This window comes from Cucurbita pepo, chromosome 12 (genome assembly GCF_057944985.1).
Source record: "Cucurbita pepo subsp. pepo isolate OVF chromosome 12, ASM5794498v1, whole genome shotgun sequence".
Classification (NCBI taxonomy): domain Eukaryota; kingdom Viridiplantae; phylum Streptophyta; class Magnoliopsida; order Cucurbitales; family Cucurbitaceae; genus Cucurbita; species Cucurbita pepo.
In genome coordinates, this window is record NC_141809.1 from 14,268,358 (window position 1) to 14,284,814 (window position 16,457).

Here is a 16,457-nt window from a genome sequence, read left to right on the forward strand (position 1 = left end):
CGATTAAATATTTTTATTTATAAATATTACGACATATTAAATCAAGTCATGTTAAATACTAAAAATATATATATATATAGTTTAGTCACTCCAATTAATTAAAAAAATTTAATTAATAATTTATATATATCATAAATCTCTATTAATCCGTAATATCAATGTTAAATATTTTTATTTATAAATATAACGACGTATTTAAATCAAGTCTAATATATATATATAGTTTTGTTTGACAACGTTTTCTTCCTATTTTTATTAGGTTTTTCAATTATTTGATTTTTAGTCAAATTTTAAAAATAAATAATTAAATTTATAAAATTATTTTTATTAGTTTTGAAAATTTTGAGTTTTTTTAAAAATAACAATTTTATTAAAATAAGTTGCATTTATAAGCTTAAATTTAAAAGATTAAAATTAAAAAGAAACTATAAAATTGGTTATTCAACGTATAATAAATTAATTATTAAAAATATTGTAATTTAAAAGATTAAAATTAAAAAGAAACTATAAAATTGGTTATTTAACGTATAATAAATTAATTATTAAAAATATTGGAATTTCATAATTAAAAATGATTGGGCGTACAAAATCTGGAAGTCTCGGGAAGGGTATATAACAGTGAGCTGGAGATCGAGCTCCAACAATGGTGAAATTGCAGAAGCGATTGGATGGCGGGACTTTCCTTAGCTTTATCTCTTTGCTTAATTTTCCTTCCTGCGATATCCGAAGCATCACCTTGCTCGATCATTGGTATGTACTTTTCTTCTTCCACCACCAATTTTAGCTCCTCCTGCGCCGTTTCGCAATTGTTGCTTCGTTGTTTTGCTGGTCTGTGCTTCGTAAACTCCGAAGAAGTTGAGTTTTATCATATGTAATGCTCTTGATATTACATGTTTTTTGTTTGCTCCCTTTGGTTTCCATTCGAGTAGCTTTTGAAGCCCTTTTGGCCATTAGAGACGTTTTTTGAAGTAACTAGGCGGCAACCAGATCAATACCTTCCTTTCGAGTTTCTTATAGATTTTTCGCGGATTTTGATGGCTTCCACCGGCATTTTGGACGACGATTAACTCAGCTCCCAAAAACGACGGAATGAGAGCCGTCCAATCATTGATAATCATCAAGAGATTGTAATTACAAAGAATTTTTGTGTAAAATTATCCATCTAAGCGCTGTGTTTTGTGCAAGACTACTCAAATGTAAAAACGTATAGACCTAAAGGATCTTGCACTTCTTTCTTTCCATTTATGTCACCAAAGAGCTCTAAAGGCACAGCTCCCTACGACCTTGGTTTTCCCCATCAGATTCCACGCATAAGCCAATCTTCCACTCTTCTAGGAAGAAAAGTAGAAACTCCCAGATTTCCAAACAAGTAATTCTCTGAAACTGAAGACGTTGTCTTGAATAATGGTATCCATAAAATTGGGCTTCAGATTTTACACAATACCTTCATTGGGTTAGTAAGCCTTTATGCTTGTGTTGTAAGACTAGAAATATGGTGGTTTTTGGTTTTAGGGTATTTGAGTATTGAACATGTTATGTCATGATAACATTCAGGACAAAGCGCTACAAATTTACTACCGAACTAATGGATGCTCTGCTCTGTTTTGAGTCTTCGAATTGTTGTATTTTAGCTTACCTATGTGACTTCGGACCTAAGTGTTTTGATGTGTACTTGTGACGGGGATGGTCTGAAAGTTGAACTTTATGTACCTGGCTGACTTCCGCATGGTAGCTAACATTTTTTGTTGTTTCTACATGCATCTAAATTTTTTCATGGATCCAGGGTTGCCTCTAGTGAGAAATATCAGTGAGCTTCCACAAGATAACTATGGAAGGGGAGGCCTGTCTCACATTACCGTTGCAGGTTCACTATTGCATGGGCTGAAGGAGGTATGGCGTGTTCATCCTTCGAGGTTCTAGAACCTAGCCAAGCTTTGTAATGAAACAGAAGATATTTTTTTATTGGCTTGTGCTAGCCATTTACCACTTTACTGAATTTTGCAGGTGGAGGTGTGGCTCCAAACATTTTCCCCTGGATCACACACACCTATTCACAGGCACTCCTGTGAAGAAGTTTTTGTGGTTTTGAAGGGGACTGGCACTCTCTTTCTCGCACCTAGTTCTCATGGAAAGTACCCTGGAACACCAAAAGAATTTTCTATCTATTCAAACTGTACATTTCACATACCTGTTAATGATGCTCACCAGGTACGTTGTTCTACTTAAATCCCTTCCTTGCTTTAGAAGTCTCCATAAATATTGTGGGCTTAGTTGATATACATCATTTCTGATTGCTTACAACTTAGTCTCAAATGTCTAGTCTTGCTATCCTTAGAATTTTTGTTGCCATGCAATGAGTATTGGAAAGCTTATGGAAGCCTTCTTTTTTAAAGATGGAGAGGGTGAGTGGTTCGAAAAAATTGGAAGTTCAATGGATCTAAAGAAAATAAATCAAGCTAGGATGAATGAGACTTTACTTTGCCAATTGAAGAATTTTCTATGGCCTAAGCAAAACATTCAAAATGAGAGAAATAGCACAAATTACTCAGCTGTCAAATAAAAGCTAGGGTAAGTGCTAAAATAACCTCACTTCATAGGATTTTCAGTAGTCAACAGAAAACTACTGGTTCATTGAATCTTATGATATATAATTTTCTTTATGAGGGTCGGGAGTGTATTTGCTCTTGCAAATGAATTTTGGTATTTTCCCCCAAGGAGCATCTTGAATTAGGGATAGGGAGGAAAGAAGGGCGTAGTTTCTTGATTTCTAAACCTCCTTCTCATGTGAATCTTGCTTGAATGTTCTTGGTTATCTGTCCGTTTAAACTGCCATTTTGCTAATTGGGAATTTGGAAGGTGAAACTACCAAATAAGGTCAATGTTTCTGCTCAGTTTGTGGTTAATGAGATTGATTGTTCTTTGGGTCTTAAACGGGGATTTGCGTCTACATGTTTTTTGATGAAAAATTAAATTACAAGGCAAAAGCCTTCAAAATCCTTTCACTCCCACTGGACTCTTCAAACTTCTTCATTGCATGATTTTCCAGTGAAATGAGAATGCTTGCTTTCCATCCCACCCCATGGAAGAAAGGAAACACAATCCGGCTTAGGCCTAGATATATGCGTATGCGAACTGAGGACGGGTTTTTGGAGTTAGCTACTTCCTCTTATACTGTCTTTGAGGAGTTGAGGCCTGACCTCCTCCTCCCTTTGTTGAATGGGATAATGAAGTTCACTGTTTACTGTGTATATATATACATATATGGTTATACGTTCCTGTTCTTTTAGTGGATCAAAGAATCATGAAATCTGGCTTTCTGACGAAACCTTTCTCCAGTGACTTTCTACATTGATCTGTGAAATGTGGACCGATGTGCATGGTATCATCAGTTTAAGCCCCTGATCATGCTTGCAATGTTTTTCCTTTTTTTTTTTTTTTTTCTTTTTTTTTTGTTTCAAATTATATTTTCAGTTTATCAAATATACCACAATGTTCAAACAATTCTCAACTCAAACCAAGCCTCTGATATCACTTGAATGGTTGACCATTAACACAGATATGGAATACGAATGAACATGAGGATTTGCAGATGCTTGTCATCATTTCCAGGCCACCAGCCAAAGTGTGCGTATTTTTCTTCCATTTTACATTATGTATTTCATCTTTATTTGTTTTTATAACTTGAGCTTAACGAATTATATACATTTGCTTGAAGAAGCTCATTATGGTACTTAGGAGTAATTTAAAGGTGAGACTCATGAACAACCAAGATGTTTTGGTTTATGGTTGCAGGTTTATTTATGATGACTGGGCCATGCCCCATACTGCTGCAAGATTGAAGTTCCCCTACTATTGGGATGAACAGTGTTTTGAAGCGCCCGTAAAGGATGAACTTTGACGTTGTTTGTCGATCAAATTGACCGTTAACATCAAGTGTTATAAACTTTAAACAAGGTGCAACATCTTGAAAGTTCTTCAAGCTTGTATCACTCACTTTTGCTTCAAAAATCCATTCCAATGGATAGAGCCTTGTTGAGGTGTGAAAGCAGCCTATAGTTTCTTCTATAATTTTGAAATCATTGATGGCCGTTGGGTCGGTTTGATAATAATTTCGTTTTTAGTTTCTGTTTTAAAAAATTTATGTCTAGTTCTTACCATTTTTTTTAAATTATAAATATAATTTATTTTAGTTAAGCGGTAGTAAAAGCAAAATCATTTAGTAGCTTATCTATTCAGTTATATTCAAATTGATAAATATAAATATTATTTATGAGCGCAATTCACTACACTACACATATAACACATAAAACAAGCATGTAGCTCAAATCTTCGATTAAATTTATTGTTTTAACCGCAAATTCCTTTTTATTGCATAGTATATATATATGTGTATATGTATATATAAATAATGTAACTACAATTTTTTTTTTTATTATTATTGCATATGTATTTTCCTTCTTACACATATTAGACATTGTACAATTAATAAACACCTAGATCACTCCACACTTTTTGAACATTATACACTTTTAAGTAATATTTTCTTACAAAAGTTTATAATATCAAGCATAATATAAGAGTTAAAGATGCGTTCAAACTAGTAAACCTTATGCATGTGTAAGATATTATGAATGCTACAAACAATTCACAATCCTTCTTGAAGCACACTAATAGCAAAAGAGAAAGGTAAGTGTAAATAGCAAAAATAGAATGAATCAAGAAAAAAGTGGATAAAGGGAAGAGAAAAGAAGTCACTAGGATCAAACAAATCATCTAAAAGTGTTTTTCTTGCTTTGAAATCCCAGTACAAACAATCAACAAAACTATGCATCATCTAAAATCAAACTTTACTAAAAAACAAAGGACCCCATGGATCAAACAATATCCCCTCCCGAATATCTTCATCTATGTTTGTCAAAAATTAGAAGAAGAAAAGGATGGGTAGAGAAAGATGAAGTAGTTGAGTGTTTTTGAGGAACAAAGAAATCTAAAAATTGGCTAGATCCCCTGGTTCTAAGTCCAAGAAATGTGGAAAGGAAATGGAAGCTGAAAAAGGAAAAAGAAAATGGATGTAGCTCCATGAGAGAAAGGAGTAATGATAATCCCAACCCACCATGAGCATGCCCAGAAATAGGCATTGTTCTCCTAAGAATTTTCCCTTCCTCAGAATCCCACCAACCTTGTTCCTCCTCAACTTTTATCCCTTATCATCAATCGTTCCTAATTCTTCCTTCCCAATCCTTCTCCCAAACCAGCCTAACAATGGCTGCCATCACTCCGTTTCTCTCACTTCTTTGATCAATCATCTCCTCTTTCTCCATTGTTCCAATTTCCAACACTCCAATTTACAGGGCAGGAATGGCCTTCCACAACAACCATCTCCATTTCTCCATCTCTCTCCTCGGCCTCCTCCTGTCTTTCCTCCTCATCCTACTCCCCGCCACCGCCACCGCCACCGCCGGAATCCGCCTAGGGATCATCCGCAAGCCTTCCTCCGACGTTCCTATCTTTCGCGAAGCTCCGGCGTTTCGGAATGGCGATTCCTGTAAAAGAGATGAGAAGATTCACGTGGCTATGACTTTGGATTCGAATTACCTGAGAGGAACAATGGCGGCCGTTCTGTCGATTCTTCAGCACTCGACTTGCCCTGAGAACGTGGAATTTCACTTCCTGTGGGCGAGATTCGACTCCGAGGTGTTCTCGTGCATCAAAACCACGTTTCCGTACCTCAATTTTAAGGTTTATCGATTCGATTCCGGTAGGGTTCGGGGGAAAATTTCGAAATCCATTCGACAAGCTTTGGATCAGCCATTGAACTACGCGAGAATTTACTTAGCGGAGATTCTGCCGGTGGAGGTTAAGAGAGTCATATATTTGGATTCCGATTTGGTCGTTGTTGACGACGTTGCAGAGCTTTGGGGAGTGGATTTGGGCGATAAGGTATCAAATCAAAACCTTCAATTTCAGATCATCAAACCCTAAACTCCCTATTTATACATTTCTCTCTCTCTCTCTCTCTCTCGCTTTCTCTCTCTACAAAATTTCCTTTTTTCTTTTCTTTTTTTTTTTTTTTTTTTTTTTGTCTTTTTGGTTTTTCCAAGTCGGAGTTTCAAAATATTTTGAAGAAGTGAAAAGTCTAAAATACCCCTAAGGAACTGCCTATGAAATCAATAAAATATTTTTTTCTTTTTAACTTTGAACTTTAAAAAAAAAAAAAAAAATTATTGTCCAATATATTTTAATCCACATTAAATTTGGAGTTGGAAAGGAGAAGTGAAAAGTCTAAAATACCCCTAAGGAACTTCTAGATTGATGAAATTTCAACCTATCAAATTAATAAAATATTTTTTCTTTTTGATTTTGAACTTTTAAAAACATTTTTTTTACTGTCTGATATATTTTAATCTACATGAAAATATTTTGGAGAAGTGAAAAGTCTAAAATACCCCTAAGGAACTCCTTGATGATGGAATTTCAACCTATGAAATCAATAAAATATTTTTTCTTTTTAATTTTGAACTTTTAAAAACTTTTTTTTATTGTCCAATATATTATATTTTAATCCACAGGAAAATATTTTGGAGAAAGTGAAAAGTCTAAAATATCCCTAAGAGGCTTCTAATTCTTTTTTTTTTTTTTCAAATTGGAGTTGGAAAATATTTGGAGAAGTGAAAAGTCCAAAATATCCCTAAGGAACTTCATTCCAACCTATGAAAACAATAAAATATATTTTTAAAAATTTTGAACTTTGAATACTTTTTTTTTATTACCCAACACATTTTAATCCACATTTAATTTAAAAAATAGTTTGGAGAAGTTGAAAAGTCTAAAATACCCCTAAGAAAAAATATTATTTCATATAAACGCAGGTATTAGCAGCACCGGAGTATTGCCACGCAAACTTCACGAAGTACTTCACCGACCAATTCTGGTCGGACCGGAAGCTGTCAGAGACGTTCAGCACGCGACAGCCCTGCTACTTCAACACCGGCGTCATGGTCGTCGACATCAAAAAGTGGAGGTCCGGTAAGTTCACCCAGAAGATGGAGGACTGGATGGCAGTCCAGAAGCAGCGCCGTATCTACCACCTTGGTTCTCTCCCGCCCTTCCTCCTAGTCCTCGCCGGCGACATCCGCGCCGTCGACCACCGCTGGAACCAGCACGGCCTCGGCGGCGACAACCTCGAAGGCAAATGCCGCAGCCTCCACCCTGGTCCAATCAGCCTCCTCCACTGGAGCGGCAAGGGTAAACCCTGGCTAAGGCTAGATTCCAGGAGGCCCTGCACCGTCGATCATCTTTGGGCCCCGTACGATCTCTACCGTCCCTCCACTCATGCCTTGGAAGAGTGAATAGAGAACCGAACCGAACCGAACCGAACCGAACCGAACCGAGAAAAACCCCTTTTTTTTCTAATATGGTTGGATTTGGGGGAAATTGGCTAAGTGTTTTTTTCTTTTTCTTTTTTTTTGGTTTTTTTTTTCTTTTTTTGGGTTTGGTATTTTGAAAATCTCTCTTTTTTTCTTTTTTTCTTTTTTTTTTTTGTTTTTTTTTTTTAAGAATCAAAAGAAAGGTAAAAGGAGAGAGAGAAGGAAGAAGGAAGAGAAGGTGAAGATTTGCATAGGAATTATTAGCAAACTTTCCCCATTTTTCATTTATTCTCAACTTTGTTCTTCCTTCCTTCAAATTTTATATTATGTTAAACCCATTTGATGTATATATATAAAAATATATTTTTTTTTTTACATTTCTACTTCCATATATTTATTTTTATTTCCGCTTTTGCTCGGTATCGTAAAACGTTGTGATTGTTTCTTACACGAAATTAGCGTTCTAATTGTTCTTCTTAGGACTTACCCCAAAGGTGCTAGACGGACTAACGGCGAGCGAGAGAAAGTGCCCCTATGTATAAAACCTTTGTCTTAAAAAAAAAAAAAAATCTAGAACTTTCAAAAATTGGAATAATATATTTATATTTAAAAAGATTGTCTAAAAATACTCTCACCGTTAGTTTTGAAATCAGTCTTAAAAAAACATATTGAACTTTTAATAGTATTTAAAAATACGATAACTTAAAAAAATAAAAAAAATAATAATAATAATAATATATATATATATATTATAAATTTTAAAATTAATAAAAAAAAATAAAAAATAAAAATTTTAAAAAGTGTAAAAATATTTATGAAGTTTTTTCTTTGGGTATAATTTAATCCAATAAAAACCCCTAAAGAGTGGAAAAACCAAACCATATAATATAAAAGCCCTAAATTGGAAATTTCCATGAGAAATAACTGAACTTTGAAATGGGATTGGGATTTCGAGCTTTGTTGATTATGGTGTGGCCTTACGTTCATCCAGATAGAGACTTCCCACCATCTTGACGAACACGAACACTGCGTCTCTTCCAAACTTCATTTTTCTTTGATCGATCTTTTGCTTAATTTCGTCGTTGTTTCGAATCTGTCAAATGAATTTCTTCAGATCGGTGTTTTCCGACGATCCCGATCCTTCGACAGTGTCCGAATCTGAACCTCAATCGCCTGAGAAGTCCTTGTTGAAAGAAGGAGAAGGAACATCGGATTCGAGTCCCCATCCGAAGTCAAGTCCTGTCGCGGATTCCTCCGCGGCTGTTGAAGCTTGGAGTTTCGGTGGTCTGATCCAGACTTTGAGCGCTAAATCTGAATCGGTTATCGATACCTACCGGCGCGATCTCCAGGAATTTGGTTCGGGATTGAAGAAGGAAATTGAGGTCGCTCAAGGATCGCTGGAGACGGTAGGGCACGCCTTCGATGAATTCGGTAGCTCCGTTTTGAAAGGTACGGCTCAGATTATCGCGCAAGGTAAGGACGCGATCCTCGCTATAGATCAGGAATCTGACTCTGATAATGGTAGTAACCAAAATTTGAGTAATCAAAGAAGCCCGTGTTCCAAGCCCTACAGTAGGTTTGATTCTCAGGTTCGTTTGCTTCAAGGCGATCCGGCCACTTACTGCGAGGAACCTGAAGATGTTGGTGATTATGATCAGTGGAGATCGCAATTTGTGCTGAATGATAGGAATGAAGAAATTGAAAACTTGATGGAAGAAAATGGTGGAATAGATAATATACACAAGAAGGTTGTTCCTAATGTTGTTGATGATGAAACCTTCTGGTGTAGGTATTTTTATAAAGCGCATAAGCTTAAGCAAGCTGAGGATGTTAGGGCAAATCTTGTGAAGAGAGCTATTGCAAGGGAAGAAGAGGAGGATTTGAGTTGGGATGTGGATGATGACGACGACGACGGTGATGAGGGATACAATGAGATCAATGTCCGGTCGAAAGGGGATTCGGTGAAGAGTGAGGTTAGTAATGAAGTTCGGGGTAAAGCTACAAAGAGCGAAGAACGCAATGTCGATGAGGAAGTGAAAGATGCCAATACTGAAGTTGTGAAGAAGGAAGTTCCGGTCGATGAATTGAACGGAGGAAGCTCTGTTGATGTCGACGACGACGGGAAGGGGGAGAAGAGTTCTCAGAAAGTCCATTTGGAAGGTGGCTCTGGGCTGAATAACAAAGATCAAGGATTGAAATCAGATATGAAGGTGGCAGTAGAGGCCAAGTCTGAACATGGCGAATCTTCGAAAGACAGTGATGTTTCAATTGTTTCGACGCAGCCTTCTATGCCCGAGGACGAAGATCTCGGGTGGGATGAGATTGAGGATCTGAGCATTATTGAGGAAAAGAAAGTAGCAACACAGGGTGCGATAGCAAATCGAGAGGAAATGCGAAAGCGACTGAGTACTGCTGAAGACGACGAAGATTTGGACTGGGGTACCGATACCGAATGACGAAACTCCTAAAGCTCGGTAAATCAAATCTATGAAAGGTTATTAACTGATTTCCTATGTTATATTTCATTTTTTTTCAAAGTGTTATTCCTTTTTATCTGTTGAATGCAATGTCTTAAACTATCCTGGAAGGAATCGTGTTCGAATCAGTACTTGATTTCGTTCAATCATGAAACTCTAGAATTTGAGTCATTTATGGGTTTTCTACATCAATATGCAGACTTACCTTAGGGTCTTTAGGAAACACTCAAGAATCACTCAAAAGAGAAGCTAACCATTCGGAATTCGGGCAGTTTCTCGGGTTCTATATATAGGCCTCTAGCTGAATATAATCAAGTATGCTAGAAAATACCATAGGTTGATTACGGTTTCAAGCACTCCCATCAAGAACTAGTGATGAATTTGAATCAACAATGCCAGGAGGATAGTTAAGTTTAACCTCTAGAATAGAAGGAAAAGGAAAGATTTAAATACAATTAGTAAATACAAAATTCGAACCTAAATCCTCTAGTTCACTCTTCAAACTTTGAACCTCAACTTCATCTAAAAGAAAGAAAAGAACCCTAAGAACTTGGAAACCAAATAAATATGCGGTTCGTGGTGTTCGGGGAGGGGGTGGAATTAATAGGAAAAAACTCACTCAGATCCATCAGTGAAAGGACAAGAACGCTACTTAGTAGAGTCGTGTTGCTTCGACTTCAGAACTGCTCTGATTTCAGACTCAAACACTTATGCCTGGTTGTTCATAAGATGAGTCTGGTAGACGAGTTTCGACAGGGGAAGGTAATGCAAGGAACCGACCTTTTCTAGCGCGAGGAGGAAGATGTTTTGCTGGTTTTCTTGAATTGACAGCCCATGGTAAGAACACTCCAGTGCCATCACGTTGAGATCTTCCAGGGCTCATCACCATAGGGCGCACAGGAGCTAACATGACCACCGGTGCATGAAGGATCCCCCATTTTGGCATTACCTCCATTGCTTCATAGCCGTAGGTGGCTCCATTAGGCAAGGTGCATGTGCCAGCAACACCCGGTTGCCATAGAGTTACAGCGTTCGACATCTGCTGAGGGGTTGGTGATTGGCATTGATCGTAGTCTGGCCGAACTCGGAAGAACGTGATGGTGACCCTTTTATTAGGAGATGCACATATGACATGGCGTGCAACATCTGCACTGTTGCCCCTCATGACCAAAAGGGATCTGCAAAATTACATGCTTGTATTAATGGTTTAGAATCGTCGTCACGATTCGAATACGTACAAGAAACCATAACAAAAAGCTAGATTTGATTGATTAGAACAACAGAGTTTAAAGGGCATACCCTTCCTTCAAGGACAGCATGAGCGGCCCCTTATAGTTGCCTTCGTTATCACTTACAATAGAACGCCCAAAAGCCATAGTTGATTCAGAAAGGAAGAGAGTGGAAATGGGTTGTTCCAAGTGTGGAGGTTTCTGGAATGGCTGTGAATACTCGCCCTACAGCACAAGCCATATTTTCAGTCATCATCAAAGAAATCAAACGTGGTTTAGAAATAGAATACGATAATAATACCTCTTCAAAGAAATTGACGAGACATCCATTTGGTCTTTTGTACTCTGGAATGAGCTGCCACTGAATGAGATGATCGATAACCGTCACAAGAAGAGGTGGAATCGGTTCTATGTTGCCTGTAAGCATGGACAATATTAGTAGAGTATTAAACAATGTTCAGATCGGCGTGTTACTAGTGCTTTTACGTATTAAACTAAACTATGTTCAGATCGGCATAGTGACCTACACCTACATCGATTTCAACGACCTCAAATGGTTAAAATATCATACTTGATCGGCTGTTATTGGCAGAGTCATCTCTGATCTGTCCAAAAATGGGGACGCCAAGCTGGATCATCTCTCGCCGGTTGCCTTTCACCTGCTGATTGAATAAAACAAATGTCTCTCCTGCACACGTCAAGAAGATTCAATTCAGATTCTAAACTAAGCTGAAGAAAACTATGGAGAAAGGCCTTCAAACCAGTGATACACTGTTGTTGACATCAATGTTTTTCATTAAGATGTTCATCAAATTGGGTACAGAGAGTTGCAGGAAGGGTATTGATTGTCCCTATCAGAATGGTTTTCAAGAAGTCTGATCGAAAATAGTAAATGTTGAAGCTTATTAAGAGAGAGTTAATGCTAACCAGAGAGCTCCCCATTCTTTGCAGCAGAGCGAAGATCATCAACAAAGTCATTCAACTTCACCAATTCAGACTCTGTGAAAATGTTTTCATAACATTTCAATCCTTTCACAACATTCACCTGTCACCAAATGTTACAAAAAAAATGAATGATACAAATAATACAAATAAATTTGAATCTCAACTTCAAGAGAAAGAGTACGAAAGAGTACGAGCACCATTCTGTTAGGAATCACGACTCTCCACAATGGTATGATATTGTCTACTTTGAGCATAGGCTCTCATGGCTTTGCTTTGGACTTCCCCAAAAGGCCTCATACCAATGAAGATGTATTCCTTACATATAAACCCACGATCATTTCCTAAATTAGTCCAACAATCCTCAACAATCCTCAACAACCCTCAACAATCCTCAACAATCCTCCTCTCGAACAAAGTACACTACTATGGAGCCCTCGAACAACCTCACCTTAAACAAAGTATACTACTATGGAGCCCTCAAACAACCTCCCCTTAATTGAGGCACGACTCCTTCCACAGGAGCACTCGAACAAAGTACACCATTTGTTCTACATTTTAGTCACTTTTTTACTACACCTTCGAGGCTCATAATCTTTGTTCAATATTTGAGGATTCTGACTAAATTTAGGGCATGGCTCTAATACCATGTTAGGAATCACGACTCTCCACAATGGTATGATACTGTCAACTTTGAGTTAGCTCTCATGGCTTTGCTTTGGGCATCCTCAAAAGGCCTCATACCAATGAAAATGTATTCCTTACATAGAAACCCATGATCCTGTCAATTTTGAGTAAGCTCTCGTGGCTTTGCTTTGGGCATCCTCAAAAGGCCCCGTACCAATGAAAATGTATTCCTTATATAGAAACCCAAGAAATGATCCTTTCCTGGGACTCACTCCCAACCATCTTCAACATCTTCAACTTTATTTCATTTCAAGATTAAAAATGAACAGACCAAAAAAGAATTAAAAAATAAATGATGATATTTGAATTTGGGAAAAGAAAGAGCTCACCATATGGCCCTTCACTGGCTCCTTAGCGGAGAATCCTTTTGTCAACTTCATCAGCCCCGGACGTGCTTCACACTCTCCATGGTTGCTGCAAATCTCAACTTCTGCAGAGCTGGCCTGCACTCCTCCTCCTCCTCCTCCTCCCCCTTGAGATCCTGCCAAAGAACACAATAAATTACTCAACAGTTAACCAAACAAATGCATTTAATGAAATGCCCAATTTAAAATAATGGTTTTAAAATTAGTCAACTCATTGTCCGTGACAAATTTTATGCTATAACCTCTGAATTTCATAACCGTATTGAAAAATAAAATAATACATATCAAGAACCATGCTCAATAATGAAATTATTATTAAATTTGTCGCGAAAGGAATTTATTTTATTTTATTGGGGAAAGGGTTTTTGGGTAGAATATTGGACGGCTGAGATTGAAAGATGAGTATTGATTTCCATTAAACTAAGAGCTCCATCTCGAGGCGTTGCGTAGCTGTCAGTGTTCGTCATTCCAGGACTAACCGTAGAATCTTGTAACGTCTTTAACTTTTTCTGCTCACCTCGAAAATCTCAAACCCCCGGCCTAAACCTCCGGAAGATATTCGATTGGCGCTAGAAATTTATTTGTTGATTAGGATGAACAACGTAAGGATTTTGATTTTTGAGTACCTTTTTGGATGAATTTGAAGAAAGTAACTGGAAAAGAAAGAAAAAAGGGAATCCCTAAACTGATGAATTTGACGAAACAGAGTTTCTGTAGAAGATTAAATCACGGATCTGACTCTGAAATTTTTTGTTTCTGTTTGAATCTTGTGAATGTTGAAAAGAATTCTTTTCGCTGGAACAGTCGATTTGTGGACTTTTGAGAATTTTTTCGATTGAGAGTTTCGATTGTTCGCTGTTCATCAACGAAGAGATTGAATTTTCTTGAGAAATTTTGGAGAATCGATCAGAAGTTTTTGGATCAACAGAAATCAAGAATTGAAAAAAATGATTTAAGGATTTTGATTGATTGAGAATACTTACCTGAATCGGTTATCTCGCTTCCGATTGAATCCTCCTCTTCAATTGGAGCCAAATCCTCATTTCTTCCGCCTTCGGTTTCGTTGATCTCAATCGACATCTCTTCGATCTTCACTTTTTCATTATTCGCTTCCTCTTCGACAAATTCCTCATCCGAACACATCTTACCTCCATTTTCATCTGCTTCACTCGTCTTCTTCGCCTCCATTTCAACATCGCCGTCGTCCTCGGCCACTTCCGCCGCCTCCTCCTCCTCCTCCTCCTCCTCCTCCTCCTGATTCTGCTTCTTCTTCTTCTTCTTCTCCGCCGTCACCTTCCGGAGCTCCACCGCGACGTCGCCGATCGGATGATACTTCTGCATTTGCAGGACCGGGATCCAATTCAGCCGTCGTCTATGAATCGCACCGAACACTGCTTCGTACTCCAATCCTCCAATGTCACTCACCTGCGCCAGATGTCCACACAGCGCATCGATTATCGCGTTCGCCGCCGCAAACTCCCCTCTGAACCACCCTAACACCGCGTCCTTCGCTAATGTATCCGTCACCGCCGCCGCTGCCGCTGGCGGCATCATCACCGGCCGCGCTCGATCAGTTGCCCCCGCCGCCATCGGCATCCACCAAAACCAATTCCAATCCAAAATACTAAAATCACAAATTCAAAATTCTCTTCCTGATTCCGGATTCACCGAAATCTCGGAATGAATCGTTAAACTCCTTAATTCAACAGAGCCTCGAATCAACGCAATTATATATAAATAAAAGTAAATATCAAAATTTATGTGAAAAAAAGTGTAAAAAGAGAGCGTTTTTTGGCAGAGAAATAAGGGAGAGGTGGTTGGGATTTTATATATGGGAATTTCTGTGACGTGGCAATTTTTTAGTGACGGTGACGTGGCAGAGCTTTTTAGAAAAATAGTTCTAAAGTTATTAATTAAATAAAGTGATTAATTTTATATGTTGTACTTTTATTTAAAATATAAAGAATTCTTAACATGGTGTTCTATTTCCAAATATATATATATATATTTGGATAACACTTTTTGTTTTTACTTACGCTGTAGTTTCTTTTGTTTTTTTTAAGGTTATAGTAAAATTTTTTGTTATAAATTTTCCGCTACTTAAATGTTTGACGATACTCGAAGCACGAGCGAATACCGATAACAACCTCCATTTTATCAATTATAGCAACTTCGACATGCAGAGTGCGAGCGACCCGTGAGCGATTGGTTAGTGACCAATAGCACCCTAATTGACGACATTCCTCTCGAAGCACGAGCGAATACCGATAACAACCTCCATTTTATCAATTATAGCAACTTCGACACGCAGAGTGCGAGCGACCCGTGAGCGATTGGTTAGTGACCAATAGCACCCTAATTGACGACATTCCTCTCCACGGCTAACATTTGAGGAACAATGGGACACCCCATACGGACCACCTCTCTGATTATTCCTGTTCGATGGGCCGGTTCTGCATCTATAATCTTAAATATGTTTTTCTACTCAATATGATGACAAGTTCGACATACACAAGATTTATTATATATTTTTTAATTAAATTAATAGAACTAAAAAAATTAATTAAACATTTAATTTAATAATAGGAAAGGTACAAAACAAAAATAGAAATGAGTCGGTAGAATTCAAATTTGATTTGAGAGCTTCCAATAACATACATTATTTTTCTAATTATATTGTAACAACCAAAATTTAATATAATTAAAAAAAAATAAAATGTAATATAATTTAATGTCTCAAACGTTGAATTTAAATCATAATGATTCAATCTTTAAATAACGGCCAGCGGCGTAGCTGGAGTTAATTTTGAAACAAAAAGCACATGCATTTCCAATAATTGAAATAAGCTATGTTCATCGCATGAGTATACCAAATTTATGATTTTTTAAACGTCTCGTGCTCGAATCGAATCAAAATTTGAAATTCATATTCGGTACATGATAACTAGCTCCAACAATCACTACTTCGACCCGGGTCGCTGAATTCTTTTATTTAGAAGTTACCTTCCATATTTACTCATTTTATTATAGCATTTATATTTATTTTATTTTTTTATTTTATGATTTTTATCCAAAAAAAAATGAATAAATTGGTTAAGAAAAAAAAAATTAATGAAAAGAAAAGCAGAAGAAGGTCAAGGGAAATGGAATCATGCTGACGCAAATAATAAATAAATATATTTTCATTCTTAGTTTTTTTTTTTTTTTGAAAATAAAAAAACAGCAAACAATTAAATGATGATGAATAACTAAGAATATGACATGTGTGTGTGGGCCCCACAAAAGGGTATTAGTTTCCCACCGTCAACCCTCTCTGCCCCTTCGGTTAGTGAAATAGTGACCGAGGGCGAAAAAGGACCATTCAATTCAACTAAGCCGCCCCCTCCCTTC

The 16,457-nt window shown here is 37.3% G+C and overlaps 4 protein-coding genes and 1 long non-coding RNA gene across 5 annotated transcripts; 3 read left to right on the forward strand and 2 right to left on the reverse strand.

Annotated features, from left to right (window-relative positions):
• Positions 1-590: 590 nt before the first annotated feature.
• ABP1 (endoplasmic reticulum auxin binding protein 1) lies at positions 591-4,109 on the forward strand. The gene is made up of 5 exons (XM_023693715.2): positions 591-750; positions 1,784-1,890; positions 2,005-2,208; positions 3,557-3,624; positions 3,793-4,109. Exons 1-5 carry the CDS (start codon positions 669-671, stop codon positions 3,896-3,898), a joined length of 567 nt encoding a protein of 188 aa, XP_023549483.2. The 5' UTR covers positions 591-668; the 3' UTR covers positions 3,899-4,109.
• A 651-nt stretch (positions 4,110-4,760) lies between these two features.
• On the reverse strand, positions 4,761-5,868 carry LOC147790035 (uncharacterized). The gene is made up of 2 exons (XR_015423263.1): positions 5,728-5,868; positions 4,761-5,543 (listed from the first exon to the last, which is right to left on the reverse strand). It is a non-coding gene; the product is annotated as an uncharacterized LOC147790035 (long non-coding RNA).
• LOC111807771 (putative galacturonosyltransferase-like 4) lies at positions 5,359-7,450 on the forward strand. Its single transcript, XM_023693638.2, has 2 exons — positions 5,359-5,940; positions 6,870-7,450. Exons 1-2 carry the CDS (start codon positions 5,359-5,361, stop codon positions 7,347-7,349), a joined length of 1,062 nt encoding a protein of 353 aa, XP_023549406.2. The 3' UTR covers positions 7,350-7,450.
• An 867-nt stretch (positions 7,451-8,317) lies between these two features.
• Positions 8,318-10,015, forward strand: LOC111807831 (uncharacterized). The gene has a single exon (XM_023693714.2). The coding sequence runs from the start codon at positions 8,468-8,470 to the stop codon at positions 9,821-9,823; it is 1,356 nt and encodes a 451-aa protein (XP_023549482.2). The 5' UTR covers positions 8,318-8,467; the 3' UTR covers positions 9,824-10,015.
• A 191-nt stretch (positions 10,016-10,206) lies between these two features.
• Positions 10,207-14,860, reverse strand: LOC111807830 (oxidoreductase, 2OG-Fe(II) oxygenase family protein). The gene is made up of 7 exons (XM_023693712.2): positions 14,051-14,860; positions 13,032-13,183; positions 12,001-12,118; positions 11,645-11,761; positions 11,375-11,490; positions 11,144-11,298; positions 10,207-11,022 (listed from the first exon to the last, which is right to left on the reverse strand). The coding sequence occupies exons 1-7, from the start codon at positions 14,661-14,663 to the stop codon at positions 10,545-10,547; spliced, it is 1,749 nt and encodes a 582-aa protein (XP_023549480.2). The 5' UTR covers positions 14,664-14,860; the 3' UTR covers positions 10,207-10,544.
• Positions 14,861-16,457: the final 1,597 nt, after the last annotated feature.